This window comes from Peromyscus californicus, unplaced genomic scaffold, assembly GCF_007827085.1.
Source record: "Peromyscus californicus insignis strain IS unplaced genomic scaffold, ASM782708v3 Scaffold_7__1_contigs__length_154581171, whole genome shotgun sequence".
NCBI classification, from domain to species: domain Eukaryota; kingdom Metazoa; phylum Chordata; class Mammalia; order Rodentia; family Cricetidae; genus Peromyscus; species Peromyscus californicus.
In genome coordinates this window covers 19,037,762-19,055,836 of record NW_026294595.1, presented here as the reverse complement: position 1 = coordinate 19,055,836, position 18,075 = coordinate 19,037,762, and the positions used below count along the sequence as shown (strand labels likewise).

At 34.8% G+C, this 18,075-nt stretch overlaps 1 protein-coding gene across 5 annotated transcripts in view; it reads left to right on the top strand.

The window, feature by feature from the left end:
• The window catches only part of Lrp1b (LDL receptor related protein 1B), a 1,950,932-nt gene that overhangs the window by 1,710,769 nt on the left and 222,088 nt on the right, over positions 1–18,075 (top strand). For all 5 annotated transcript variants that reach the window (XM_052726598.1, XM_052726596.1, XM_052726595.1 and 2 more), the window contains 4 exons: positions 32–125; positions 6,156–6,272; positions 6,391–6,510; positions 7,894–8,013. In XM_052726598.1, coding sequence (XP_052582558.1) covers positions 32–125; positions 6,156–6,272; positions 6,391–6,510; positions 7,894–8,013 — 451 coding nt within the window. The remainder of the gene's footprint in view (positions 1–31; positions 126–6,155; positions 6,273–6,390; positions 6,511–7,893; positions 8,014–18,075) is intronic.

Below are 18,075 nucleotides of genomic sequence, written 5' to 3'. Positions count from 1 at the left end.
GACATTCTTCTTGCACCTTTTTTTTTTAAAGTTTCAATGCAAAACTGATAAATGCATCCCTTTCTGGTGGAAATGTGACACTGTGGATGACTGTGGTGATGGATCTGATGAACCTGAAGACTGTCGTGAGTATTCTGAACACTGGATTTAGACTTCAGAGTTCTTTGCATTCCAGACTTGTAGAAATCATCTAGGCTTATACTAAGGCATTTTTCAAACATTCCCATTTTTAACTTAGAAAAATTTTATCTCACTTCTTATAAAATTATAAAAAAAATGGTTGCAATGTCTTGGTTTTGTCTCTGTTGACTTTTTTTTTCTGAACAAAACCTTTGCTTTACAGTAATCAGAAGTATAGTAATTGCTGTGAGTTTTGACGAAATGTATTCACCAAATTTGAAATACAAATCAGCAAGATATAGAAATTCCTTTCTATATAATGGGTAGAAATTTGTATCTTTTTTGTCAGTGTTAAAATCTTGAAACTCCTTGAGGAGTCAGACTTTCTAATGATAATTTCTATTTATGGTAACTTGATTTAATTTGCCCTTAGCAGCTACTGTAAAATGGTTACTGACTGTGACAACTGTGGTTAGAGCTCTAGGTTAACAATCATTGCTAACTTAGGTGGTGATGGGCAATCAGAAGACTTCCTGGAAATCCTGTTATAGTTCACTCCATAGGTCATTGCAATCCTTCCTTGTCAAGTTGAAGATGCTTTCAGTCAATCCTGATAATTCCTTCAGTGTCTCAGTGCATAGTTGCCCTGACTTGGCTCTGACAACTGATCCATGAGTTGGCTTTGATTGACCTTGACAATCTAGTATAAGATCCTAAGGCTTGCACTGAAGAAAGAGTACCATCTAAGTGAACGGCAGTTATTTACTTCTGAAGAACTTTCTAGCACCAATTATAAAGCTGCTTCACATTTTCAGATTGTTACTTAAATGAACTGTGTTGCATCTTCCTTTCCACTACCAACCTCATACTCTGGAAGTTGTTTCACACATTCTCTTTTTACGTGAAAATCAAGAAGCCAGCACTTTGATGAGAAATCAAATGAAAAACCATTCCTTTCTAATCTTTTTGTGTGTTTGAATTTTTTAATCATCATTGACAGATTTTATTTTCACTGTAGTAGACAATGCATGAAGAGAAGGACTCACGAACAATAGGTATAAAGTTATGATCAAATTATTCTTTTTAAAGGTTTTTGAATTAGAACATATGCCAAAAGAAGGACTGGTATGGATGATGGATGATGAGAGCAGTTACTAAGACTAATTTTTTATAAAAAAAATTGTTTTCTCCACAATAAAAGAAATTTACCCATGATGTACTGAGTAAAGTAAATACAATTTGTCTTTGTATATTTAAAAATACTGGCATGTGCCTGTTAATGTTCTATCAAGATGACCTTTACTGATCAGAGACACTGTTGTTAAAGGAAACACCACCGTAAAGACCTATAGCAAAGTCAGAATCACAACGATTTTTCTCTTAAGTATTTACACCTTCTGAATTCTATTTGTAATTTTGAAATATCATGTTGTAATCCACTGATGGAAAGAGCTAACTGCAGAGTTAATGAGAGTTTCTACCAGTTGCATAATTTCAGAATACATGTTGTCAAGAGCTTATGTTCATTTGAACAATTCGGAGAAGACACATTGCTGGTGTATGGTCCTTATCCTGGTTAAATATTAGTATTTGCATATTTTATTTTAATTAAAAAGTAAATTTATATATATAGTGATGGCATATATATGTTCTAATATACTTGTGCATATATTAAATAGTTAATTTAAGCCATTTAGCATATATATTACCTTATGTGCTCGTTATTTATTTTGTATTGAGAACATGTAGAATCTTTCTCAGTAATCATCAAGTATGGAATATGGTGTTAAAAACATAGCTGTTATGATATGTAATTGATCTTTGGAACTTATTTTTCTTGTATAATTGAATTTTCATATCCTGTGGCCAAGATCTCCCCAATCTTCCACTCCACAGCCTCTAGTAACTATCATTTTACTGTCCATTTTCATGAGTTTCTTTTCTTTGTTCTAAAACTTTATATATACATATGCCATGAAGCAGTATTTCCTCTTTCTATACCTCGACCATTTGGCATGATTAATGCTTTCTAGATTCATGCAAATGATCACAAATGAGATGTCCTCCTTATTTAAGCCTGAATGATATCCTATTTTTATTTTAAGCATTTAGCCCATTCTTTTTTTTTTTTTTTTTTTTTTTTTTTTTTTTTTTTTTTTTTTTTTTTTTATTAATTTATTTTGCAATACAATTCAGTTCTACATATCAGCCACGGATTCCCTTGTTCTCCCCCCTCCCGTCCCCCTCACCTTCCCCTCAACACCCCCCCCCATTCCCATCTCCTCCAGGGCAAAGCCTTCCCCACAGACTGAGGTCAACCTGGTAGACTCAGTCCAGGTAGGTCTAGTCCCCTCCTCCCAGGCCGAGCCAAACAATCCTGCATAGGCCCCAGGTTTCAAACAGCCAACTCATGCAATGAGCACAAGATCTGGTCCCACTGCCTGGGTGCCTCCCAAACAGATCAAGCCAACCCCACATCTGACAGAGGACTGATATCCAGAATATATAGGGAACTCAAGAAATTAGACATCAAAATGCCCAACAGTCCAATTAAGAAATGGGCTATAGAACTAAACAGAGAATTCTCAACAGAGGAAACTCAAATGGCCGAAAGACATTTAAGGAACTGCTCAACATCCCTAATCATCAGGGAAATGCAAATCAAAACAACTCTGAGATACCACCTTACGCCTGTCAGAATGGCTAAGATCAAAAACACTGAAGACACCTTATGCTGGAGAGGATGTGGAGCTAGGGGAACTCTCCTCCACTGCTGGTGGGAATGCAAGCTTGTACAACCACTTTGGAAATCAATATGGCGCTTTCTTAGAAAATTGGGAATCAATCTCCCCCAAGATCCAGCTATACCACTCTTGGGCATATACCCAAGAAATGCTCAACCACACCATAAGAGCACTTGTTCAGTTATGTTCATATCAGCATTGTTTGTAATAGCCAGAACATGGAAACAACCCAGATGCCCTTCAACTGAAGAATGGATAAACAAAATGTGGTACATATACACAATGGAATACTACTCAGCAGAGAAAAACAATGACATCATGAGGTTTGCAGACAAATGGATGGATCTAGAAAAAATCATCCTGAGTGAGGTAACCCAGACTCAGAAAGACAAACATGGTATGTACTCACTCATAGCAGGATACTAGACATGAAACAAGGATGACTTGTCTGCTACTCACATTTAGCCCATTCTTAAAATTTCCTAATTTATTAATTTATGTTGGAGTTGATTTTGTCATGCATTTAGTGTATCATTCCATAATTAGGATGTATATTTTTTAAATATTTCTCCCTTTTTATAGGTTGTCACTCCTACTGTGATTGATTCATTTTCTTTGAAAAAGCATTTTAGTTTGATGTTATGACCTTGTCTAATATTTTCTCCTGTTACTTATGATTTGGAGATCAGTTTCTCATCCATCTTCATAGAAACATTTCATTATATGTTTTAACAGTAGTTTGTTGAGATTTTTCAATAACAATTTGTGATTATTAGCATATAAATGTTTACTTGCAGTTGATAGATTAAATCCTTAAATATCTAGTGACAGCACTTTCAGAGCCACGGTGCTTTAAAAGTGGCATATATAAAACTGTGAAGGGTTTGGATAATTTATAAATTTTTTTTTAAATTTTATATGTATGAGTGTTTTGCTTCCATGTGTACAACATGTGTTCAGTGCCTATGGAGACCAGAAGAGGGCATTGTATCCATTAGAACTGGAGTTGCAAAGAGTTGAGGGCCACAACATGGATGCTGAGAACTGATCCTAGCACTTCTGGAAGAGCAGCCAGTGCTCTTAACTGCTGAGCCATCTCTCCTGTTCTTCTTTGTGTTTGAGTAGCTGCAGCATCACAATTTGTGTGTACTGACTGCCTGTAACTTCATCTAGGAAGGCAAGAAAGCCTGATCCAAGTATCACACACTTGAAAATTTACTGAGTGCTATTTGTATAAACACAGAGATCAGGAATTCTCTGTCATTGCAAGTTGAAATTACATTTGATATGATGCTCTTAGGAGGCCTGATCCAAGTATCACACATAATAAATTTTACAAAGTGCAATTTGTATGAACACAATGATCAGGAATTCTGTCACTGTAAGTTCAAATTACATTTGGTTCAATTTTCTAACACACTCAAATCATTGCAAAGACACATATTAACATCACAGTAGCTTCCAAGTTTTCTTTTCTTTTTTTTCATTTAACTTTTTAAAGATTTATTCATTTTTATGTAATGTGTATGATGTGTATGGGTGTTTTTCCTGCATGTGTGTCTGTATAGCACATGCATGAAATGTCTGTGGTGGCCAAAATTGGATGTTGGATCCCCTGGAGCTAGAGATGGTTGTAAGCTGCTGTGAGACTGCTGATAACTGAGCCAAGGTCCTCTGGAGGAACACCCATGTCCTTAACCTCTGAGCCATCTCTTGAGCTTCCCAAGTTATTTCTTAAACATTCATTTAATCACTGTAACCCTTTTCTTTGGAGGGATGTTTATATAACAAAAGTATTAATAAAGAAAATTATTCATGAACTAACAGGAAACAAAAGTGGAATATATATGTATCTTGCAGTCCAACATCAAATGCAGTTAACAAACTCTATGGGTGAAAACATTTTGGAATTTTTTATTAAGGAAGTAAAATATACATTAAGATTTACTTTTTAGAGAATTAAAAATTTCAGCGATACTGTAATTAAGAATATAATATGTTTCCTGAATCAAGTTTAAAACTTCAATTATGTTTTATTCCCCAACTTGAGCTAAAAAAGAGGCTAATATTAAGCTAGCAGTCAGTAATTAATAATCCATGGGAATCATGAGTCCAAAAATAGTGCTTCATTGTGCGTAATATGAATTGTGTGACAGTTTCAGAGTCAGGTCTGGGTCAGAACCTGGTGTCTACCTATGGAAAATGGAACCTCTTTAGCTGAATTGGTAATATCAACAACTCTTAGTTTTTGAATGGCCATACTGTTGGTCATGTGAGGGGCTATAATTTTTATAAATAAAAATCTGCAGTTATAGATCTACTGAGCACTTAACACAGAATATATCTCAGTAGATCTTCTGCTGTGTTTTTAACTACTCCTTATATATAAGCAAAACGTATTACAAGAGAAAAATGCTACGATTTATGAGGAGTTTATTGTAATAATGTAAATGTTATGCAAAATGTTTGCCATATAAAAATGCAATTAATATTTAAAAAAAACATGTTCTAAATGTGATGGACACAGGAAGTATTCAGTTGCACTAAAGAATATATTCCGAGGCCACAAGTACTTTGTAGGCAGCAAGAAGAAATAATTCCTCAAGAAATGGAACTAGAGTAAAATCTCTGTATTCTAGTAAGTTTAACAACAGCCTAGCAATGAAGTGAGATCATTATTTAGTGCTTTACTGGTTGTGTGTGTGTGTGAGAGTGTGTGTGTGTGTGTATGTGCATGTATGTATGTATGTGTATGTGCAAATGCATGTGTGTTATGTGCATGGGGAGTTCAGAGATCAATGTTGAATTTTCTCCTCAAATGAGACAGGAACTCTTAGCCTGTAACTTGGTGATGTGTGTGTTTCCTGGCTTACATTCCTTAGGAATCACCCTGCATTTGCTGTCCCAGCACCAGTATTATAAGTGTGGGCTACCATGAACACCTGTTAACATGAGCCTAGGGATTTGAACTCAAGTCTTTGAGCTTGTTCATCATTTCACCTGTTGTGATACTACCTCCAAACCCTTAAGTTAATTGTTTTAGTTATAGTTTGCATGTTGATATTTTGCTTCTCTGGTAGGAGAGTTTATAAAGTGCAGGTCGGGAGGACGTCTGGGTTGCCCATTACTTAGATGTTCACCAGGCTCTAATAGACCTCTAGATATGAGGTTTTCTCTTTATGCTCAAGATATATTCACTGCAAAATACCACTAACAGTGTGAGAAAATTTCTGTTTAAGACAACAGGAACTTAGATTGCCATCTACAATACCTGCATGCTTTCTCTCCCAGCTGAATTTAAATGTCAGCCAGGCCGATTTCAGTGTGGAACAGGACTCTGTGCACTGCCTGCTTTCATCTGTGATGGGGAGAATGACTGTGGAGACAATTCTGATGAGCTGAACTGTGGTAGGTGATGAAAGTCCTAACTGGGGCACATACATCTAAGCCTTGATTTCTCATGACTGCACTGATTTAAATTCAGACATGGGTCTTAGGTCACATTATTTTCTTCTTTTTGTCTTAGACACACATGTCTGTCTGCCAGGTCAGTTCAAGTGTACCAAGAACCAGAAATGTATTCCAGTAAACCTCAGATGTAATGGACAAGATGACTGTGGTGACGAGGAAGATGAAAGGGACTGTCGTAAGTCACATGGAATGTCCTGTCCAGTTGGACTGTAGAATGAATAAACATTAATCTTCATAAAGTCATACAAGAGAAAAAATATGGACAAGAAATGACTAAACTGTATCAATTACAATGCATCATTTAAGTTCTACATAAAACAGAGAGAAAAATGAAAAGATACCAATAATCTTTATTTTAAGAGCTACCTGGAGATTGTGGCAGACATGGACAGGATGTGCTCACCATGTAATTATAAAGCAAAGCATCAAACAAACATCATAGCAGTTGATTACAAGATGTTTTCTCATTAATTGACTTTACTTGCTATTAAGTATAGGTACTTTAGGCCTATTCATTAATGAGTTATGGAAAATCAGCTCCATTTTAATTAGGGATTTTTCTCCCATGAAATACCTATTTAAATTATTCAATATAAAAACAAAGTAAGTTACAAGTGATGCTTCACATAGTAATCCCTAAAATCTACTTGAAAGAATAATAGTAAATTATTTTTGTTCTTGTCACATTATACTCCCATCTTCATCCAAATGTCAAATGCATTTAAAAGAAGGCAAGGTACTATATTCCACCTGGAGAAATGGATAGACAGTCACATGTTCATGTATGTAAACACACACACACACACACACAGAGAGAGAGAGAGAGAGAGAGAGAGAGAGAGAGAGAGAGAGAACCCAAAGGATGGAGCACCTGTCAAATTTCAGGTTTTCAACAACACTGCTGTGAATATTTCTATCCTGCTGTAGTTTGATTTTTTTCCTCTAAAACTTGTATCAGTAAATAATATGCAGCCATCCAGCAATTTGATTAAGACCCTTTGTTCTGAATAGTGTTAGGACCAGTTCACACAGATGTCCACCCTAGCAGGGGGTCCTTAAAGTGGCCAGAATAGTGATGCAGTTTACAGTCTGAGTCAAGCCTTTACCACTCCCTCCAAAAGTACACACAACTTCTGAGGATTTTTATTAAACATTATGCCTTTTTATTTCCTCATTCATTTATAATCTTTCAAGTTTAGTCATTTGGCTTATAAAATGAATAAGAATGAGCTCTAAAAATATTTTAAAAGTTATTTTGGGAGACTGAATTCTTCATCTTAAAAAGTGTTTTCCAGACACATAATCTGAAGCTCATTAACAAAGGCTGATTTTATTCATGTATCATCACAAAATATGTTTTTCTTTCCATTTCCAGTGAGGGAGGCGAATGGTTGCACATTACAGGAATTAAAACTTAAGTTTCTTCTGCTCAGTACCCCATTAATGAAAAGAGAAGTTTTCATTGAACTGTCTCAAGCACTTGTCTAACAGCTTTTTATAAATAGCATATCCATTTATGCTGAATGTTGCACATTAATAGATATTTTTTCTTTTTAAGCTGAAAACAGCTGCTCTCCTGACTATTTCCAATGCAAGACTACAAAGCATTGCATCTCCAAGCTGTGGGTTTGCGATGAGGACCCAGACTGCGCAGATGCCTCTGATGAGGCCAACTGTGGTGAGTGCTTCACAGCTACAAAGGTCGGTTCCATGCACTGGTGCCGTAGTCTGAGCTAAATACAGAGAAAAAAAAAAAAAAAAACAAAAAACTCATCACAGCTCAGAAGCAAGTGGACATGGACACGTTTGCTCCAGTGTTCTGAGAGTCCTAACAAACTTAGATGAGCTGTTTACAGAAAACAGACTGAGATGGAAGGAAATAAAGTGGATGGCCTGCTTAATAAAAGCAGGGATTAAAATGGAAGGACATGTAATTGATGAGCTGTTTACAGAAAGCATAGGGTAAGACGGAACGAAATGCAAAAGATGAGCTGCTTAGAGAAATTGTGGGGTAAATCAAAACATAATGAAAGAATAGGAAAGTGAATAAAATATTGGTTCCATTTTAATAGATGACTGTGATTGTGAAAATTACTTTTGAAATGTTAATATTTGCAATTATGTTCTGGTACAATGTTTCTTAAAAATTTAGAATGAAGAATATAGTCACCAGTTACTGCAAGGTATCGGTATCCTGTTTGGGAAGTGTCAAGACCGAGATGAGATGAAAAGCAACTCTTAAGTCCAACTTCTTTTATCAACATTTATTAAATACTAATTTCATCCCTTTTGTACACAAATATGTAAACTTGCCATTCATAGAAGAGAAAGCATTTAAACTAGTAATTGATTAAAAGAGACGAAATTTGTGCAAAATAAATATAGGACTTCTGAGTGACTCAGAATTGTTTAAGTGCAGTTACAAAGATTCCTCATTGTGAAGATAATTAAAATCATAAGGATCTGAAATTCCATTTACATTGAAGAGCAACTATGAAGGTCTTAAGTAATTTTCCTAATATAATTCCATAAAACTGTCTTAACAACACACAACCATTGTAGCTTATCATAGTGTTCTATAATTGTCCGTTAACACTTGGTATGCACAGTTAATCATAAAGTCTCCACCCATACTGTTCACCAATCCCCCTATTATGGGCTTTGGTAGGTGAGTTAATTTCACTAGCTGGTTAGCTGCGTTGTCTTCTGCAAGGCTTTTAATAAAGTCAAATAGGATGAGGTATTAAATTTAAATTACTTCCTGGCTAGAGTGTGACTTCTGTAGTTTAATCCTGAAACTTGAACATGATATTGTTTTTGATAGAAGATATAATTCAACAAAAAATTTCTGCTCGACTAATTATCAGAAATAAAAGTGCTGGTGATGACCATACTAAGAAGGCTTGACCTTTCTCCAGTGACTTTTTACTCTCTTCAGTGTGATTATTCCATCCTGACACTGAGCATATTCAACCAAAACCATAGGATGGGTTGGCATGTGCTTTGATTTTTTTTTTCCTTTAATACATGGTCAGGAAATTTGAGTGAGGTTGTCTGTGCCTTAGGAAAATAAGAAATCAGTAGGTCTAAATACAGAGCGAATACATAAGAAATGAGGAACTATTTTCGCCATGTGTATATGGATAGCAAGCTATGCTATCCATATCATAGGACCAGAAAAATGGCATGGTGAGTAGAGGTACTTCCTACAGGCCTGATGAGCAGAGTTTGATCCCTAAATCTCACAAGGTTGCAGGAGATAAATGACTTTCCTCAGAGAGTGGCTTGTGTGCTCAGCCATTCAAACATAAATACATACATAGAAACACACAAAATAAATAAAAATTCAAAAGTTACATCGTATTTTCTGCTATTTTGAGACTTAATATTGACTGTTTCAGAACATAAATATTTTTAACAGGTAATTAATCCATTTTCTTGCTTAAGGTCATTTGTATATAATTATTAAAAACTTTTAGTAAATTAAAAACAAAACATTTAATAAACCTGTGCTGTAAAGATTTTGCGTGGGTGTTCATTTTGATTAGGTTTGAGAAAACTCAGAGGGAGGACTGCATTCATCCTATAGTCAGTTATGCGTTGAACTGTACTTAAGCTTTGGGTCTTAGAATGAGGCTGAGGACTGAAACTCAACTCCATAACAGATGCCTGTAACTGGAGTGATATAATACATGATAGTTTTACTCAATCATTTGTGAATTTGCTCTAATTTACATTTAAGATAGCACATTGCAAATGCTTTTTCCACAATAATGCATGGGGAAATTTTAAAAGGATGGCACATGAATGCTCACATCTACTTAGTGATTTAAACCTGTATTTCCTATATTTTAATAACAGTTACAAACTGATACATTATATTTTGAGTAACAAACAAGTGTTGTGAATCTCCTCATTTTGCAGTTATATGGTAGGGCTAGAGGCTGATGTGTTAAGGGAGATACTGAAATATTGTTATAGATTCTCTCTCTGGAGATATTTAGAGAATCTTGATAGCAGGACTTTATTGTTTGAAAACAGAAGAACTGTTTGTATTCATAAACATCCTGAGATTTTTCTCAAATACCTGAACCCTAGAGTTCAAGTATGGAGTCTTTATCCTTGTAAAAGCCCATGTTTTCATATATATCCAACCCCTACTCTACTTTGAAATTTCTACTGATACATGGGACCTCTTGAAGTCAGATTTTCACAGATCCATGTGACTGTGCCTACAAAAAGGCATCTTTCCTTACTGTTTCTCATCTTATACTTATTTTACTCTGAATTATTCCTTTTTTAAAATCCCCTAACATCCTGAGGCATCATTATAATATAACATATCTGGACACCTTACACGCTATACATCTCCCAGTGGAGTTTGTGGTTGATGCTCTAATTCTAGAACTTTAAAACACAGTCACATAGCTCCATGTTTCTCTTTTAAAAGCTGGCTAATACAATTCTTGTTTTAGCAATTGGAAACTCTTAAATGTAATGATTTCCTATCATATATTTCTAAACACTCACGTCTTTATAATGAAAATGAATGTTTTTAAAGCTTGGTAAGGTGGAAAATTATTTACTATGTAGAAAGAAGACTTTATTTCAATATTATTTCCACTATGGTACCACTTACCTGTAGTTTATGCTCTTTATTCCTATAGCATGTTTTTCTCTCATGCATTTGTTTTGAGAAATTCACACTTTCTCCCTGTGCAGCCGGGACAGCTGCCTGTCTCTGTATATATATTTGTGTGTGTGTGTGTGTGTGTGTGTGTGTGTGTGTGTGTGTGTGTGTGTGTGTGCGCGCGTGCGTGCGCGCGCACACACTTGTGAAAGAGAGAAAGAAAGTAAAACAACCCCTTAATGTTAGGATATTCAGGTTACCAACCTTTTACTGACCTTTACTGCTTGACAGTCTGCCCACCAGAAGGATGAGCAGTCATTTGTTGATGCTTCTTTTGATTTTTTTTCCTATATTCACAAAACAGACTGAGATTTAGAATATGTTGCAAGAAGCTAACAGGAAGCCCACACAAGGAGGCAGGTAGCCTGCCAAATGTCCTAGACTCTGGAGAGATCTGTAGTAAACTGAAAGGAAATAGCTTTTTGTCTACTAGGAATGTAAACTGAATTGATACAGGAACCAATTTACTTTAACAAAAAAAGTGCAGATGATGTAGTTGTTTTCTCCTAAAATATCACCAGGTAGCTCATATTCTGTGATTACTTTTTGTTTGAAAAAATTCTTTGACACGCTTTTTTTCCTCATTCTTTTCAAACATATTTAACTCACTAAAATGTCAAAATAGTAGCCTGTGAATACTTTTCTATGAATCAGAGTGAAGATTTGCAGTAGCATATGAAGAGAATAAGCATTAGCATTTTACAGGAAAAAGCTAAGTAATAAGTGTAGACTTTAAATTCAGATTCCTAGTAGCTATTTTTGGAAAAAAATTGTGTGGTTAGTCAGATTTTACTGTATAAAATCCCACATAAATAGACTTTGGGTTAGCATTTTCATATAGGATTCTCCTCACTTGTATTTTCAACTGTTATGATGTTTGCTTAGCACCATCCTTGTATGTCTGTGATAGATATTACTGAAATCAAGTATCTGCAATGGAATGTTGAATTGCTTTGTATTTTAATCACTACTACTTGGTAAAGCATCTACAAGTAAGTAAAAAAAGGTACAGTTTTTAAAGATCATATTTAAATAAACCTAGATGTGCTCTTATAAAAATAACTTTGAGGATTCAAGTAAGAGAATTGTGAACTTGTGAAGAGTCAATTTTCAGATATTAACACTCTGGGATATATGGTAAAGACAAGATAATAATTACTTTAGTTTTCATAACTATGTGCAATGCTTATGTAGAACATAATGGAAGTAGATGGAGAGTTGTGGTGGACTTTAGTGTGAGATGTCAGCTCTTCCTGGATTATGGACACTGAGAGTAAGTTATTGTTTATCTTATTTTCATTTAAAATATTAGCCTTCAAAATGATATTCCCATTTTTTTCTGAATATTTTCTTATTGTAAAAGACTACCCACTGAGATTCCTCATGAGGTTATCATGAGTTAAAAATACTCTTTAAGGGCAAGTAAAAAGAGCATATCTTGTCTGCGACCCATGGCTTTTCACACTGTGCATTCTGCTTTTTACATACTTTCCTTCCCTGCGTAAGTGCTAAGACAGATACATTCCCAGAATTCACCCATCCTTCTTTGATGGAGGGTGGGGTTTTTCTGGATATTAAGGAAAAGCAGAAGAAATGTGAAATTGTACTGTTCACTGAAGTTTGTGTAATTTTACAGTGTTTCAAACCTATATTTTTGATTAATAGAATTTTGATTATGTGGACCATATATCTTATATGGTTCTGGGTTAACTTAACTGGAGTGATTGTTTCCAGTTCTTCCATTTCATTTTTGTTAACAACTGAAAAAATAAAGCATTATGTAAAGATACCACATTTTCATTATTCAATTATCAGTAGAAGGATATTTGGATGCGTTTTTTTTTTTTTATTTCCTGGCTATTTTGAATAGAGCATCCCTGAACTTGTATGAGCAGGTTCTCTGTATTAGGGTATAAATTCATTTGAGAATATGCCCAAGAGTAGTGTATTAATTACTATTCTGTTGCTGTGATCAAACACCATGATCAAAAGCAATTTAGGAAACTTTACATTGTCTTACCTCTTTTGGAAGCACAAGGGTCGACTAGTCCACCATGGGGGGAGGGATAGGCATGGCAGAAGAGACAGGCATGGCAGCAGGATTAGGAATCTGATAGATCACACTCTAGTCACAAGCATGAAGCAGAGAGACAAACTGTCCAGGACTATGAAATCCCAAAACTCACCAATGATTTACTTCATTCTGTATGGCCACACCTCCTAAAATGTCATGGACAGAACAACCAAATGAAGACCAAGTATTCAAACACACGGACCTATTGGGAACGTGTCTTAACTCAAACAACTATTTTGTACTCAGTTCCCCCAAAAGGCTTATTATGATGTAAAATGCATTTAGTCCAACTTTAAAATGCACAGTAAATCATATCTGTCACCAGCCCTGTATAAATGACCATGTCTCTACTTCAGAGACTCAAGGTAACCTCTTAAAGTGATCTTCTGTGAAAACAAAAAAAACAAATTGTGTGTTTTCAGCATTCAATCATACATTTCTGTTTGAAAATGGAGGAATGAGGTAATGTGAGGAACTTCTGGAACAAAACAAGACTGAAACCCATTAAGGTAAATATCAAATCCTGTGGCTCCATTTCCAGTAACAGATTGATGGTTCAATCCTTCAAGGTTTGTTGTGTGCATCACATATCTTTCTTTTTAGTTCGTTAAACTCTCTGTATGGAACTCTTCTTGGGAAATGTCTTGTGGCTTTGGCACCTCCAGCATCGTGGTGTCTTTGTTGTCACCCAAGCTTCCCTTTCACATTTTCTATCAAAGGCGTATCAGAGAGTAACAGGTGCTTCCATGCCTTATGTTTTCTGGCCTCAGTACTGTCTGAAATACAAAGGAAGAAGCCAAGACTCCCTTACTTATGAGAAGTCCATGCCTCTAAATTTATGGAAATATGTGAATAATGTTACCAGAAGGAATAAATACTCAGGACTTTTAATCCTATTTGCAGAAGCTGCAGTATTCAGTTGTTTTCCTGGAGCTGTAAATTTCCTAAGTTGCTTTTCAAAAATTAGAAGCTTAGCTCTGTGAGTCCTTTCACTGAAGGTACCCTTCACTTAGTTTTATTGCAGAGTGAGCTTACCTCCTTAATGGCACTAACCAGTTTCACAATTACAACTACCCTGTTACCACAGCCTTGGCTGCAACATTAACTTTCCTTGTGTTCTTTTCCTCTTGAAATTTTATCTTCTGGATTTCTTCCTACTGCACTTTTTTTTTTATATTGACTTGCCTAAGGGAAATCATTTGTAACTGTGGCACAGACTCAATATTATATTGCCTTCATAGTTTGTTCCTCCTCAGAAGAAATTAGTCTATTATGTTTCAACTTACCCTTAGCTAAGTTCTCAGGAAATGGTTAAAAAAATAAAATAAAACAAACACAAATAAAACAAAAAACAGATTTTGTACCAGAAGTGTCTACAACTAGAATGCCCCATTAAGGTTTGCTTATAAAATTCAATCACTTTTCTAGTCTAAATTAGAAAGTCTTTGAAATACCTCCAAACATCAAGGTCAAGTTCTCTACATTAACACCTGACTTCTGGTACTGACTTCTGTATTTCTTGCTTTTCTGTTGCTGTGATAAAACACCATGTCCTAAATCAACTCACGAAAGAGTTTATTTGGAAATACCTCTTTCAAGGCGTAAGAGACCCTCAAAGTAGGAAGGCATGGGAGCAAGCTCTAAGCATGGCAGCAGGAAGCTTAAGGATTGATCACATCTCAACAAGCAAGAAACAGAGAGATCAATATGGAAATGGGCCAATGCTAGGAAATTTCAAATCTCTCCCCTAGTAAAGTATTTTTCCAGAAAGGCAGTGGCACTCAAAATCTCCCTAAACAGCACCACAAAATGAGATTGGGTATTCAAATACATAAGCCCATGGAGAGTATTTCTCATTTAAACCAGCACAAGGAGTATAGTTGGATCATATGATATATTTACTTTCAGCTTTCTGAGGAACCTCCACACTGATTTACATAGTGACATACCAGTTCTTTCCCATAACCATGTAACACTATCATCCTTTTCTTTTTTTTCATTTTTTTATAGCCATTCTAACTGGGGCAAGATCGAATCTCAAAATACTTTCAATTTTTATTTACCTGATAGTTAAAAATGTTGAACATTTCTCAGTGATTTGTATCTCCTCCTTTTTTAGAACTTTGTGATCAATTCCATTCCTCATTTTAATTGGTTGTTTTCTTCATATTTAGTTTTTTTATTCATTTTATATTATATGTATTAACTGTAAGAAGTATAGTTAGTAAATATTCTCCCATTCTATAGTTTGAAATTTCATTCAAATTCTGGTATTCTTTGATATACATATTTTAGTTACATGACATTTAATTTACTAATTGTTGCTCTGAGTGTATTGGTGTCCTGTTCAGAAAGACCTTTCCTGTGCCAATGATTTTAAGTTTATTCCTTACATTCTCTCTACTGCATTCAGTGTCAAATCCTGTGTTGAGATTGTTGATGATTTTGGAGTTTTGTGCGTGGTAAGAGACAAAGAACTAGTTTCATTTTTCTATATGGAGCTATCTTGTTTGTCCAGCACAATTTGTTGAAGATGTCTTTTCTCCATATGTACTTTGACTTCTTTATCAAAAAAACTGGGTGGATATAAAACTGTTAGTAATATGTGCAGTGTCGGGTCTACAGTTCTATTCTATTGAACAGTGAGTCTGTTTTGTGTTATTACCAAGGTGATATTGTTAATATAATTCTACAGTGGGATTTAAAATCTGGGATGGTGAAAATATAGCATTTTTCCTATTGTTCAAGGCAATTTTGGTTATATTTGATCTTTTGTGTTTCCATGTGAAATATGACTTTTTTCTCAATTTCTGTGAATAATTGTTTTGAGGTTTTTATGAGGATTGCATTATATATGTAGACTGACTTGGGTAGGGTGGGTATTTTTACTGTATTAAGTCAACCAATCCATGAGTGTGGGATACCTTTTCATATTCTGTTATATTATTTTTTTCAATTTATTTATTTACTGTCCAGTATCTTAAAATTTTAATAGTATAAACCTCTCACTTACTTGGTTAGATTGACATACATACACACACACTCTCTCATACATACATGGTTATTAAGAATGGAATTGTTTCCCTGATTTCTTTCTTGGTAGGCTTATTTATTTGTTTTTAGAAGGCTACTGATATTTATATAACTGCTACTTTGCTGAATGTGTTTATTGAGTGTAGGAGAGTTCTGGTGGAAACTTTAGAATATTTTGTATATATAATCATATCATCTGCAAATTAGGATACTTTGACTTTTTTATTTCATATTTGTATCTCTTTATGTTTTTCACTTGTGTTACTGCTCTATCTAAGATTACAAGTACTATATTGAGCAAGAGTGAAGAGTACACATCCTTGTTTTAATCCAGATTTTAGTAGAAGTTCTTTGTCTCCTCTATTTTTCAAGATGTTATCTATAGACTTGCTGTATATTGTCTTTATTACTCTGAAATGTGTGCCCTGTATTCCAACATCCTCTAGGACTTTTAACCTGAAAGGATGTTCAATTTTGTTGAAGGCCTTTTCTACATCTGTTGAGATAATCATGCTGTTTCTGTCCTTGAGTCTACTTAATGTACTTGAGTCTGTTTATCGATATATTCTTGCATCTCTAGGATGAAGCAGAATTGATAATTGTGATTAATCTTCTTGATGTCTTCTGAAATGCAATTGCAAGTATTTTTTTGAGAACTTTTGTTTCCACATTCATTAGAGACATGGGCCTCTAATTTTCTTTCAGTGGGTCTTTTGACAGTTTTGTATCAGTTCAATAATAATTTCATGAATATAATTTAGCAGTGTTCTTTCATTTTCTATTTTGTGGAATAGTTTGAGGAGTGATGGTATTAGTTCATCTTGGAAAGTCTGATGGAATTCTGTGTTGAACCCACTGTCCCTGGCACTGTTTTAGGTGATTTTTCAACACTACTTGTATCTCATTGAATGTTATGCATATATTCAAATGTATTTGTTCCATCTTGATTGATCATTGGTAAGATATATATATATATATATATATATATATATATATCTAGAAATTAACTTCTATTAATTTCTCAAGATTGTTTGAATATACATTTTGAAGTATGTCCTTAGGATTCTCAGAAGTTCTTCAGTGTCTGTTCTGTTTTAATGTCTCCCCTTTTCCCTCTAATTTTGTTAAATGGCATCTTCTCTCTATTTGTTTTCACTAATTTTTAATGTTTTCTAAGGAGTAACTTGTTTTGTTGATTCTTTGTATCGCATTTTTTCCTTTCTATTTCATTAATTTATGCCATGGTTTTGATTATATCTCCCAATCTATTTTAGGAGGATATTTTTACTTGTTTTTAGAAGGGCTTTGGGTATACCATTAATCTATTAATTTTCCATCTTTCAAACTTACTTAGGTGATTACTTAGTGCTGTAAACTTTCCTCCTCGAAGTTCTTCATTATGTCCCACAGAATTTGATGTTGCATTTTCATTTTCTTTTATTCTAGAAATTTTTATACCTTTACTAGATTTATTTATTGACACAATTATCATTTGGTAGTGGGTGGTTTAGGATCCATGAGGGTTTTTTATTTTTTTGTAACTTTTGTAGTTTCTGTTGTTGTTGCTATTTAGCTTTATCCCATTGTGGTTACATAGGATGTGATTTCAATTTTCCTGTTTGTTGATACTTATTTTTTTGTAGTTTGCTAATGAAATCTGAAGTAGGTTTATTGAATTATTTTCTTTCCATATAAGGCAAAATTTTATATCTTAAGTAAAATTTACTCCTTTCTCCTTCCCTGTTCCCTCCCTCCCTTCTTCCTGTTTCCATCTCTCCTTCCCTCCCCCTTCCTCTCTCCTTCTTGCCTCCCTTTCCTTTTTTTTTGCAATACAATTCAGTTCTACATATCAGCCACCAATTCCCTTGTTCTCCCCCCTCCCGCCCTCCCTCACCTTCCCCCCAGCCCACCCCCCATTCCCACCTCCTCCAGGGCAAAGCCTC